The 12,754-nt window shown below is 40.9% G+C and overlaps 1 protein-coding gene across 5 annotated transcripts in view; it reads left to right on the forward strand.

Annotated features, from left to right (window-relative positions):
• Positions 1 to 12,754, forward strand: part of foxp4 (forkhead box P4) — a 126,510-nt gene that overhangs the window by 68,045 nt on the left and 45,711 nt on the right. For all 5 annotated transcript variants that reach the window (XM_056234128.1, XM_056234127.1, XM_056234131.1 and 2 more), the window contains exon 4: positions 9,302 to 9,424. In XM_056234128.1, the coding sequence (XP_056090103.1) occupies positions 9,302 to 9,424 (123 nt within the window). The remainder of the gene's footprint in view (positions 1 to 9,301; positions 9,425 to 12,754) is intronic.

The raw sequence follows: 12,754 nt of genomic DNA on the forward strand, positions 1-12,754 counted from the left end.
GAGTTTGGGTTTGAGCAGTGGAGTGTAAAAGTCCATTTTTTGATCTGAAACATGAGTGAAAAGTGTAATGAACGCGGTCGATAATGGGCTTTTATATTTCCGCACCCCAGTCATCTCTTCTGTTGTGTTCCACTGGAAATTTGTTGTCATTTTTATTCTGGGGCAGTGAGGCGTTAGATAGAGCCACAGATGTGTGTGTGCGAGGGGCGTCCGCAGAAAGCGAGGGACTAATGGAAGAGGGATATGGAAGATGGAGTGGTGGGGGGATTTTCCACTTGAACTTGCCCGACTCTGGGCACTCGCGCAACGGCGGATTTTCATTTGTCCGAATGCTGTCCGAACGCTGTCAGAGAAAGCGGTCCCCAGACGCGAGCTTTGGAATGGGTGAAAATAAGCAAGTGACAGCCCAGAATTCTCTGCTTCTCTAGAGTCGCTCAGCCCTGCAGCCCCCGGTGGCTGACTTTTTTTACACAACGCGCACACACACACGACAAACAAAACCGCCCGCACCACCACCATGCACTGTATAAGAAGTGCAATATGATAAATACCTGTGGGAGGTAATTGGGTAACTTTGGGGGATGGACTGCAATGGGGGTTTTAGATCATTTTGGGACAAATTAGCTTGTGAAAAGGTGGCTGTGTGCACCAGGACTCTATAGCCTGGAAGACATCATCATCACAGAGCCACCTGGTAACAGCGCCTGCAGCCTTTCAGCGGGCCTGTTATTAAAATGACAGGCCTCTTTAGTGTCACGTCCCGCTCAATAGTGACCCTTCACTCTCCACATGCAGGCTAATATCTTCCAGGCTTTTTGAAGGTGGCGGTGTGACTGTTTAAAAGCTCTCCCCCTTATGCTAACCCCACCTAGCTTCTCTTATCGCTTCCACCTGAGAAATGTGACCCCTTGCCCCCTTCTGTCATGATTAAGAGAAGGGAATTATTCTAGTGGAACAGTGGAGGCATTTTGTTCTCCTGTTCATGTGTTGATAAACACATTCTGCTTTAGTATGATGGGGGACGGTTGAGTGTAGCTGGGAGAGTTGGCATGTAGCAGTTTAGCATTCTTGCATTAGTCATATGGTGATATGGTGGAGATGAAAGATGATCATAAGGGCTATTTAGGAGACAAAGGCAACAGTTTAGATGTGTGGGTGGGCTTTACAACAGCCATGTTGTCAAGCACTGCTAGCAGTTTGCTACGGTTGTAAGGGATAATGTGTATTTTGACATTACACCTTGACAGGTTGATGTTGAGGGTTCTGAAGGGGTTATTTCATACATATGTAGTGTATATGTACTGTATGTGCCTGTATTTCTGCCACAATACATAAATATGTAAGAAATAAATATAAACGAGAGTATAATTATATAATGAAAAAGTAAATATTTATATATAAAATTCATTAACACATTTTTGTTATATATATATATATATATATATATATATATATATATATATATATATATATATATATATATATACACACGACACATTGGTGATGGCTCACGGATCACTCCTTACAGTGTTCCTACAGAGATCCTTGCATCTCGGATGCTCAGCGGTTCCTTGAGCCCTTTTCTTGTGGTACAGTCTTAGTAATTCCCTCTCCATATCTGATCTCCCCCTTCCCTCTTGTTTTTGTTTGGGTACACCCTTCCTCCATCCCTTCTCTCCCTGTTTGCCCCCTGTCTCTGACCCCTCCAAGCCTCCACAACCCCAGCCTTAACCTCTATCCTCCCTCCCCGCCGTCTCCCTCTCGCCTCGGCCCGGCGCTTGGTGTTGGTTTGGGAGGCGATTAATGGCGCTGTTGTGTAAATGAGATGTGACGGCTTGTTTACCGGCTTGAGCCCCCAGGCGATAGACTCACGAGCGCACCCGTGAATAAACTGCTCATAATGGCCATCAGCGCAGACTGCAGGTACTCTAGTGCAGGAGGAGAGAGAGAATTAGAGAGTGTGAGCTGTGGGTTGCGGTTAGGCAGTCTACCAGTCCTCCATCGGTGAGGTGAGTAATTCTTTTTGACGGGGGTAAACAGCGCTAGGATGTTGTCCCGCGTGTGCATGGATGCCCGCGTGTGATTTCTCCTCTAGTCGTCTACTTGTCATTTTTTTTTCAATTATCCCTCCCACTCCAGCATCCCTGCAGAATGCCGGTGAGCTTGAAGATGGATCATTGAGATTGACTGACTGTGGTGTTTATATATTCATTATAACTTTATATGCCTCCATCTTTCTCCATTACACATGCTAACACATTAAATGTTCATATTTGTCATGTTTTATAGCACCACCTATTGTCTGATTGCCTCTAAATTTTACAAGCTTAGTCAGAATCATGCATTTAAGTATATGGCTTGTATTTTGTGAGAATCCGATATATTCGAATTGGGATGCATGATATATTGGTTATCGGCTGATATTAAAAATGTTATTTAAAATGCTGTAATCGGTAGATATTGGATATTTAATTGTGCATGCTAATTTACCTATTTTTTAACTTTTAGATTACCTTTTCCGTCATCTAACACTTAAAATGTATCTTTAAAACGCTACTAATTTAATAACAAATTGAATATGTACATTATAATGCTGTAATGCTTAAATTCACTTGTAGCATTTTAAATGATTGATTTTAGTTTGTTTTATTTTTAGTTTATTTAGACGAAAAAACTATAGAATTTAAATATCTTGCATTTATCGGTTATTGGTCATAAAATACAATTTTAATATCATTGCATCCCAACGAAACTCGTGCATAAGACTGGTGTTTTTGTTTAGAAAAATCACATTTTTAAGAACTGTGCTTCTCCAAGACTTTACTAGTTAATTAATTATAGATCACCATGCACTGAAGGGCAATTGTGTTTCTTTGCTGGTATATGACACTCCGTCTCAGCTTTCTAGAAGAACTAAACTCTTCCTGTGTGTGTATGTGTGCTAACCAGGATTTTTGATTTGGATGACCAGAACTCTGCTCTCTTTACATATTCGGTGTGATTCTTTGGCCACCTTTCCACATAAGTGTCGCTCTGTCGTAATTCATACTCCAGAGTCTGAGCCGAGTTCCCTCGCAGTCTTTAAAGTGCTAGACCTTTGTGCTCTTCTCTAAATTCTTCAACTTTAAGTGCCGTTTATCAGATTTTCCCCCTTCTTTATATGGACGAGTATATTATTCCTCTCCAGCTATAAAAAGCCTTTCAAAAACTCAGCCAGTCCCAATTATGGGTTTATGGAGCTGATTTGCCACGTCTGTCCAAAGTTTAGTAACATGTTTTTACATGCTTTCACTTGAGGCTCTTTCGCCCATTTTTTTTTTAATCGTGTGTGTGTGTGTGTGTGTGTGTGTCTGTATGCACCACTGCACTACATGTGATAATTACCCTGTAATATGGAATGGCAAAGAATCCTCCAGAGAATGGAGATGCATTCATCATCATCCATTTATTTAAATACCATAATTTGGTGTACGGCTCATTACTGGGAGGTTGACCTTTCACAAAATGAAGATCTCCTCTATACTTTGTACTCGCTGTCTGGTTTCATTTTTTTACCTAAAAATGCTAATAGAGATAAATACAAAGGAGGTGATGAAGGGTGTAGCCTATATCATCTATCTGTCTATCTGTCTGTCTGTCTGTCAAGGGCATTAAAATCATTGCAATATTTATGATGTTACCTAATTAAATGTCATGCAAATCATTCCAAATTTAGCATAATTATAATACATCACTCATCCATCCATGTAGTTGTTCTTTTGTGTGTGTGTGTGGGTAGAGCTCTAAAAAAAAGAGTAAAGATTTTTATGTAATAAGATGTAAAAGAAGCTTCTCAGGTGTGTTCAGGCTTCAGTATAGTGTTTTAGTTTACACCAGGTGCAACAAGCATTGATTCCCTTGCAAGATGCACCACAACCCCCAAATCTATTTTTGAATGGCAAATAATTTGAGTGGCCACTTCATTAGGGCAGAAACGTTACAACTTATCGTTGAATGCATTGAGACGCTCCATATATCCACACTAATGGAAACAGATTGAATCCAGGAGCACAGGTGAAACATTTAGCAGGGAATCGCCTGAAAATGCTTTTAAGTGCGGATGGTTTTAGTTTAATGAAAGTGAGTCATTTGGCAGACTGACAGTATATTGTGCTGAGGAGGATTTCGTATTAAAACACTCTCACTTTTTTCCGGGTTCAGACCCCACATAAACCGCACAATGTTGGGCTCTGCCCACGGGTCTGTCTCTTGGTTCACAAGAGATTCACATCATCGTCCTTGTGTCTGTGTTTTAATGAGCGGAGGGGTTGATAAGACTGATTGTAATTTATCAAGGCTGGAAAAAAAGGAAAAGCCAGAATAAGGCTCATTGGAATGCATTCTCTGTCCTTACTACTTCCTTTATGACCCTCTGGGACGCATCGCTCTTCTTGCAGCTCAGCTTCCCTCTCCTCTCTCTCTCTCTCTCTCTCTCTCTCTCTCTCTCTCTCTCTCTCTCTCTCTCTCTCTCTCTCTCTCTCTCTCTCTCTCTCTCTCTCTCTCTCTCTCTCTCTCTCTCTCTCTCTCTCTCTCTCTCTCTCTCTCTCTCTCTCCCTCATTTCCCATCTCTCCTCTTTGTTAATCAGTTAAACTCGCTCTTCAAATAGCCCCTCTAATTACTGCTCCGCTCCTTGCGAACGGCCATCTCCCCCGCTGCTCTCTCTCTCTCTCTCTCTGTATTGAAGCTGACCCCTGTCAGTAGTGGGTAGCTCTTCGTGGTGCGTGTGGACAGCGCTGGTGAATCTTAATGGTGGTGGGAGGCACCAGAGGTGCCACTGAAGCTGGCTCATTAGCAGACAGTCTCAGAAGCTTGTGGAGATGGTTTTAGGGGATGGCCATCAAATACACACCATATATTATGCGCTCTCTCACAGACAGATGCGTTCAGATGCCGTGCCACTTACAAACTCAAAGCTGCGGGTGAGTGCGAAAAGAGGTTTTGCTTGTACAGATGAGCTCCATTTACGGTATTGACCTCTAAAGTGACTGTGTGTTTTACCCCTCCCCCATACCTGATTAAAGGTGGATGATATAAGTGAAATTTGCTTAAAATGACCACAAGAGCCGCCCTATGCAGACGACCCTTGACCTGCGTGCCACTGATTGGTGGAGGCCGTTCTCAAACACACACGTTATTATAGCATAAGCCCTGATATTATTTGCTTTTGTTGCAGAGCAAGCTATTATAGCCTTCCTGTTCATCTCAATGGCAATTGTTCAGCTAGCATAGGACTCACTAAAGATGCAATCTCCATGCCGTCTTTGCTTATGAGCACTCAATTCTAGATTATTATGTTACCTGGTGCCATTTGACTAATTAAAGAAAAGGAAAACTATTTTTAAAATTTGTAAAAATTAAAATGCATTAAATAAAATAAAAATAAATAAACATTGAATGAGAACTATTAAAAATACACGGTTGTCATACATCTACTATAATATAATGAAATATATTTTTTTCCCCCCAAATATGCTTTTGCCCTCATATAATTGTAGTTAAAGCATTGACCAGTTGGGACTAACTACCTCTGTTAACACACCAATCCTTGACCTATTACGTTCAAGTGAAAAAGACTGGGTTGGGTGCAACCGCCAAAAAATTGTCTATTGAATAGCTAAGAGGAAATCGATCATAATGGTTGATGGTTTTTATTTATTTTTGTTAATATATTTTTTATGGTTTTTTATCTTGTATATTTTTATAAATATATTGTTATATTTTAAACAATTGAATAGCTTTTTTTTATAATGTCTTCAAAGCTTTGTCTATTTGGCTGCCTATTGAAGCTCCGCTATGGGTGGACCTGTGGTCCAAATGTGAGGAATTTCCAGCCCTTTACTGACAACACATCACAACAGGTGTCTTTTGTTATTCTCTCTTGTCATATGTGGAGAGAATGCTTTTTGTCTCTGTTTTTAAAATATAGTAAATGAGTGTTCAGGCTTGATAATTCACAGCAAGGTGCTCGCCGCTGTGCTTCTGCTCATCGAGCAAAATATCTCCCTCGCCTTTCTTTTCCTTTGCATGTTAATTTAAAGAGAGAAAAAAAATAAATGTATTTAATAAATGCCTGACTTCAAATGGTTGGGGTTTCTGGCTCCTCTATTACTGGGTCTATTCAGCGGCAAATGAACGGGGGAATCATTTATGCCGAGAGACAAAGCCGAATGAAAATATAATTCCGCATTGTGCTGCGCTTTTGTTAGCGGCCGTCAAGTCCCTAATGGCGCGCTTTTGTTTTCCTGCACTGCTCTGAAACCGTAGTGTCGAATTGCACGCTCCGCTCATGGTGTGTAATGGCCCGCCTTTGTGATATTAGATTATAGGGGCAATTAATGGCGTCAAACCTTAACAACTCAGCATTCAGGCGGCTCGTCAATCCCACTGTCGCGCCGCAATAGAAGGTGTTATAACTCTGGTAATTATTACGCCTGCAACTTGAAAATGTCAATGAACGTGTGTATAAAATAGAATGTATGGGTTGTCACCGCGGGAGAATGGGATGCAGAGGAGCAATTAATTACAGGTTTTCATTTCGCTCTTTCCCGGTGACAAGCAGCCGTGCGTGGCAAATTGGCGTGACGCCAAGCGCCCGCCACACCGAGCCCCCTCTTTTGCCCTATCTCACGTTCCGTCTACCCCGATGTGTGCACAGACACACATACATCACGTCCCGGCCCGACTGGCCTGCTGTGGGCTCTCGCCTCGAATGAGACCCTGGCTTTGTTTCAGACGCTTTTCCTCTCTAGGAGCACATACTTGCTTTCAAAGCAGTAATTGTAGGGCCCTTGATGTTTTAACCCTTGATATAAGTCATCAAAGGTGGATGCATGATATTTGGCAGAGGGCCGAACACTCTCCCACGATGGCATCAGATGCATGATATCATCAGCTGAAATGTGTCTGTGCGTGCTAGCTTTAGCTGTAAGCGCTAGTCTAACACAGCCTCACCTGCGTCACGCCTATAATTAATCAAGGTGAGTGGCACGCCAGGCCATAAAATGTGTCTGTCTTGTGGCACATAAGTCATAGAGGGTAAAAGAGTGCATCATTTTGCCTCTTTGTCTCTGTCATGGATTCTGGGAAGCGTTCCCACTTCCTCATAGTGAAGGATACGGATGGCTCATTTCATTGTGATAGGGACGTTTACAATAAAATATCGGACAGTCACAGATAACCACGAAGCTCGCGAACGCAAGCTTTCATCCCTCTTTCCGGCGGGGGAAAAGAGCCGGTGTTCGTATTTACCGCCAATCTTGTTTACAAAGTCAAATCAGCCCTTTACAGATTTAATTTGCGTCTGACAGCTCTCTCTCTTCGTCTTTCCTCTCCTTATCTCGCCCCCTCCCTCCACCCCTCCTCACGACTCACGAGCCCTCGAGCTCCGAATAGATAAACTGCTGAAAATATGAGCGCTCAGGCGCTGCATGAAAACAAATGAATGCAAATATCAGATCGGACTGGCAGTGGACTGGGAAGTCGTCACGCCGTTGCTTGTCTTTTTTATTCTCTTTGAGTGGAAAATGTAGATAAATGTACGTATTATGCTGGCTTGTAGTTTGCACTCGTATGTCAGCTTCAAGCCAGCCGTGTAAATAGCTTTATTTTTATTGAGCAGTTGCAGGGAGATGATCAGTTCTGGCCCTTGAGCAGTAAATAGGAAAATAAATGGAACGCCACGGAGCGGCTGTGTGTGTGTGTGTCTCAGTGGAAGATCGCTAGCTGCATTCGAGGAAGCAGCCGCAAATTGTACTGGAGGAAATTGCTGGCCCGTTAAAAAACTTCCCATAAGTTCACAGGGTGGCCGCTACTACTGCATTAAAGGATATATTCATGTACTAGCGGCCTGCCTTTAGGCCTTTCCAAACCATCTCTCTCTCACACAGAGAAAGAGAGTAAGGATGCCCATGACCTGTATGAGAGTTTTAGGACAGTTCACGGACTGGCACTAGCTGTATTGTGTCAGCCCTGCGTTGTTTTTGTACATGTACAATGTGTTTTTATGCCTCAAACTTAACTTAAACATTTGGTTTTGTGTGATAATTCTGCTGATATCAATCATATTAAAAAGTTATCTAGATGAGGTTTTGAACTAACAGGAATTAATAGTCTTGGAAGCATCAAACATATCAGTGATGTTTTGTATGCCATCATTTTCCGGCATAAGTGTTTGTATGAATTTGTAACTTTTGTTTCATGGAGCTATTTCTGAAAATTTAAAAACAAATTGTTTGTATTTTTTAAATAGTTTTTGTTTAAAAAAAACTATTTCAAACTAGTTTTAGTTAGTTTTTTGTTGGTTTTTTTTTGTTTGCTTTTAGGTTTCAAATAAGAAAGAATTTCTGGTTAATATAAAAAAGGAAATTGAGTTTTCATAGATAAGTCAATGTGAAACTTCAAGTAATAAATATACATATATGCGCATATTAATAATAAAATAAAAATAAAATGCATGAGTCTCTATACCGGGTCCAGTGAAAATCCTGGCTGGGCAAGTAAAAATCTGAACTAATGGCCCGACTGGGCTTGCAGAGAGAAATCCTTATTGTTGAGCTCGGCTCTCTTTCCATTTCTCCTTTTCTGCATATTTTTCATAAGATAAGAATCACGCTTTCCATCTTTACGCCTCGTTCTTGTCTAGCAAATTGTGCTCTCACTTCCAGACTGTTGCAAGTTGTTTCCTGCCGATAGCTATCTTATCAGACTGTTTGTTATTTTTGCCAAGATGTGATTCTCTAGATAACAAATCATAATATTATGTTTATTGAAGTACTTTCAGGCTGATAAAGACTATATACTCAAGGGAAGATTTGATCAACACTCTTTCTCTCTCTTTTGGAAAAACTGCCAGGGTTTTACAATGCAAGCAGTGTGGAGCTCTATTGTGTCAACAGAGCTGATGTTTTGTGTACTCTCTTTGCCATGACAGGATAGAGAGTTAATTAAAGTGAAGTACAACATTCCTTTATGAAGCTAGAAAAACAGAAATGGCTTTGTATCATGTTAAAGTGAGGGAATGTGCTTATCTCACTGTAGAGGTGGGCATCTTCAGCATCTTAACAGTTGATAAGCCTGTTTATTTTATCACATGCATTTTATAATTTTTATTTAACTTGGTTTTTCCATGCTGCTCAGACCTGTGACACATTTTAGTGTGACGGCCAACCAGTTGACAAGCACTGTTCCAGATTATGATGCTCAAACACACATGCACAACCATGTTTGCTGTCACTTATTGGACTTATTTTCCGCTTTTTTTAGGTGCCCGTATCCATGGCAATGATGACCCCACAGATGATAACTCCTCAGCAGATGCAGCAGATCCTCTCTCCGCCTCAGCTCCAAGCTTTACTCCAACAGCAACAAGCCCTTATGCTGCAACAGGTAACACACACACACACACACACACCGACACAGTCACCACACACAGAACTTAAAACAATATTTGTAAATGTCTGGGCTGTTCAGACATGACATGCCCAAACAAACCACACAAAAGGTAAATTTTTTCAATGCCAGTTGGTGCCAGTTTTATTGGCTAATCAAAATATTACTATACGCTATTTGCTATATCATGTCCTCTAAAACTGCTGCAGGGACTTGTTTTGCACCACAATCCATCATTTTCCAACAAAAAATGACATCATAGCTTTCAAGAAGTTTCATAAGACATTATTTGGTTTATTATTTGGTCAGTTATTATTTTATGCTAATCAAATTAATTCAATATTTATTTTATTTATTTATTATTTATTATAGACATCTATGAGCCTGTTTCCACAGATAGTGATATTTAGTTTAAAAACAAAAACAGTCATATTGTGAGATATAAAAATATCTACTATTAGAAAGTTACAATTGTGAGATAGCAGAAACTGAGAAATACAGTCAAAGTTGTGAGAAATAGTTTAATTTACAAGAATAATGTTGTAATTCTAAGAAATCATGCTCACCAAGGCTGCATTTATTCGATCAGTAGAAACAGTAAAATTGTGGAATATTATTAAAATAAGTGTTTTCTGTTTATTTAGTAATCATTCTAATATGCTGATTTGGTGCTCAAAAGCATTTCTTATTATCAGTGTTTACTTTTTATTGTTTATTTTTGAGGAAACTGCATTTTTGCATTTTTTGTGCATTTTTTGTGATTCTTTGATCAATGAAAAGTTAAAAAGAACAGAATTTATTTTAAATAGATTTTTTTTGTAACAATGTTAGTCTTTACTGTCATTTGATTAATTGAATGCATCAGAATGGTCATTTATAAATTCACATTTATGACAAGTAAAGTTAAAATTATGAAGAAAAATAGTCAGTCAACTGGCTTCTACACAAAAACTTAATGTTAAGTGAAAAATATCAAGTTGGCGCCAAGAGATACATACTAAAACAAGCATTCTAAACCTTCTCGAATATATAGAGGACGCTTTGTTCCATACTTCCATAAGAAAACTTGTTCCCTCCCGTCCGACCCTCTTAACTGCTCAAGCCATACGTTTAATAGGAGAATCCGGCCAGCTTGACGGAACATCCTTCAGCTGTTGCCAGTGCTTTTATAGAGTGCCGTCGGATGGCACAGTAAATGCACATTCATGTGTGATCCCCGTTAATAGGCCCTGAGTGTAGATGTCAGAGTGTGTAATGTAATCGCGTTTTGTGTAACTTTGATTGCATCCTCACAGGCATGCCCGGAATGATATCTTCCCCGGCTTTGATGTTACTTGGCTCTGGCGTTTATAAGCAGCATTTACTAGCGTACTAGTGTCGACTACGCCTCCTTTGGCTGGTGTCGCTACACGTCGACTCGCCGGCGGTCAGGGAGCGCTTATGTTAGAGTGAGGACAATGTTTCTCACCCAGCTGCTGAGCCAGACTTCTCCATATCTCTTCCCACCTCTCTCTCTCTCTCTCTCTCTCTCTTTTTCTTTGTTTATTAGTTGCATGGCCTCTGCTATCTCGCTGCGATATCGCCTGGAGGCCAGAGGTGTGGCCCCTGAGCAGACATGAAGAAACAAACAACCCCGTTTCTCTCACGTCTCTCAAATATTTATCACCGTCCCAAAACTCGCAACCCTCGACCTTTTCACACACACTTCTCAGGCAGAAATCAGGTCAGGCACCTCTCCGAAACCTCTTTGATTAAGAACGTATGATTATTTTTCGTAACTACAAGAGGAAAAAAAGAGTTTTCTGTTACATAAATGATCTTGACAGAGCAGAATTGATTTACAGTAGTAGTAAGGAGGAGGAGGTTGCTTTAGGCGAGTATAAATTGCACCAAGCAGATCTGACAAATTTATCAAGAGTCGCTCGCAGAAATCAAAATTCAGCTGTTTGAGAAAGAAACTTAGCACTTTTGTCCCCCCCCCCCCCCTCCCCCTTTATTTCTCTCTTTTTTAAATTCTATATTTAACGAGGATATTGAAATTGAAATAGTTACCGTTCATGGGCCGTTTTACATCTCCAGTAAAAGCCAGTGGGTTTAATGGTTCGCAGTGGTGATGAACCACGTGAGAAGTGGCTTTTAATGCTCACTCTCTCGCACACGGCAAATGGAGCAATCAGAAAGCCTGCCAACACACACATACAGCAATCCGTCCCTGATCTCATCCCAGTGTGTGTGGGAGAACGAGTGGGCTTTGGATTTTTCTGCATGTGAATACCCATACAAATATGATTTTACATACAAAGATCGAGTCGAGCGCAGGAAAGAGAGAGCAAGTACATGTTTATGTATGCGTGTGCACTTATGCATGTGTGAGTTAACCTTTACATCCCTCCAACCCTTAATTACAGCCCAGCTGATATATTTTTCCTTTTTTTATCCCCTCTCTGTGCTGTTAAGTAAAACCAAGGTCACAATAATGGGAATCTAAGGTGAATGCCTTTCAAGGCGTGCAGTTAACGTGAAAAGGGCCCACTGAATCAAATCATTAAAAAACCCTTAATTATTCTTTAATTATTCCTGCAACTATTCAGCTTCATATTGGCATGAATTAAAGGGGTAATGAGTGGGCGAGAGGCAGCGGGGCCAGTCGGGTGGCAGCGAGGCGTGGAGGAAAGTTTAAACCGAGAGACGGGCGACATATTGCGATCCAAATGCCTCTAGTGTTGTAAATGGAGTTTCCCTTCACACCTTACGGCTCGCTGACTTTCTCTGTTGGAAATGGCCGTGGCTCGGCATCACAGACGCGAGGTAGCTCACCTTCAATATCCCATAGAGCGGCATGGCGACAGGTAGTAAAAAAGGACGCAGTGGTGTGAGATGGATTTTGTAGAGGGCAAACAGTGTTTTAGTGTTGCTCGGTAGAACCACTCGCCTGGTAAAAACAGTGGGATATGAACGAGTTCAAGGCTCGTTTACGACCAAAGAGTTTTGTACACTCGGGTTGGTCCAAGAGAAGCCTGGAATGGTTGAACATCAGGCTTGTTGGTAGTTTGACCTGGGACAGGGCCGTCGCCAGAACATATATAATGGGGAGGTATTTCGTTTTCATAGAGGGGCACACTTTATGATCTGAGAAACAGACATTCACCAAAACAATAACAACTCATTTGCATTATGCACACTTGGTAAACATGAAACACAAAAGCTCTTCAATTCCACCAAACACACAATAATAATATAAACAATACATAACAAAAAGCAATAAAAATATGTACAATGTATGAAGTATATAAATACACCATTAAAATTGTTGAAGGCAACGGCTCT

The sequence above is a fragment of the Rhinichthys klamathensis genome, unplaced genomic scaffold (genome assembly GCF_029890125.1).
Source record: "Rhinichthys klamathensis goyatoka isolate OS25496 unplaced genomic scaffold, OSU_Roscu_1.1 h1tg000390l_1, whole genome shotgun sequence".
Lineage (NCBI taxonomy): Eukaryota > Metazoa > Chordata > Actinopteri > Cypriniformes > Leuciscidae > Rhinichthys > Rhinichthys klamathensis.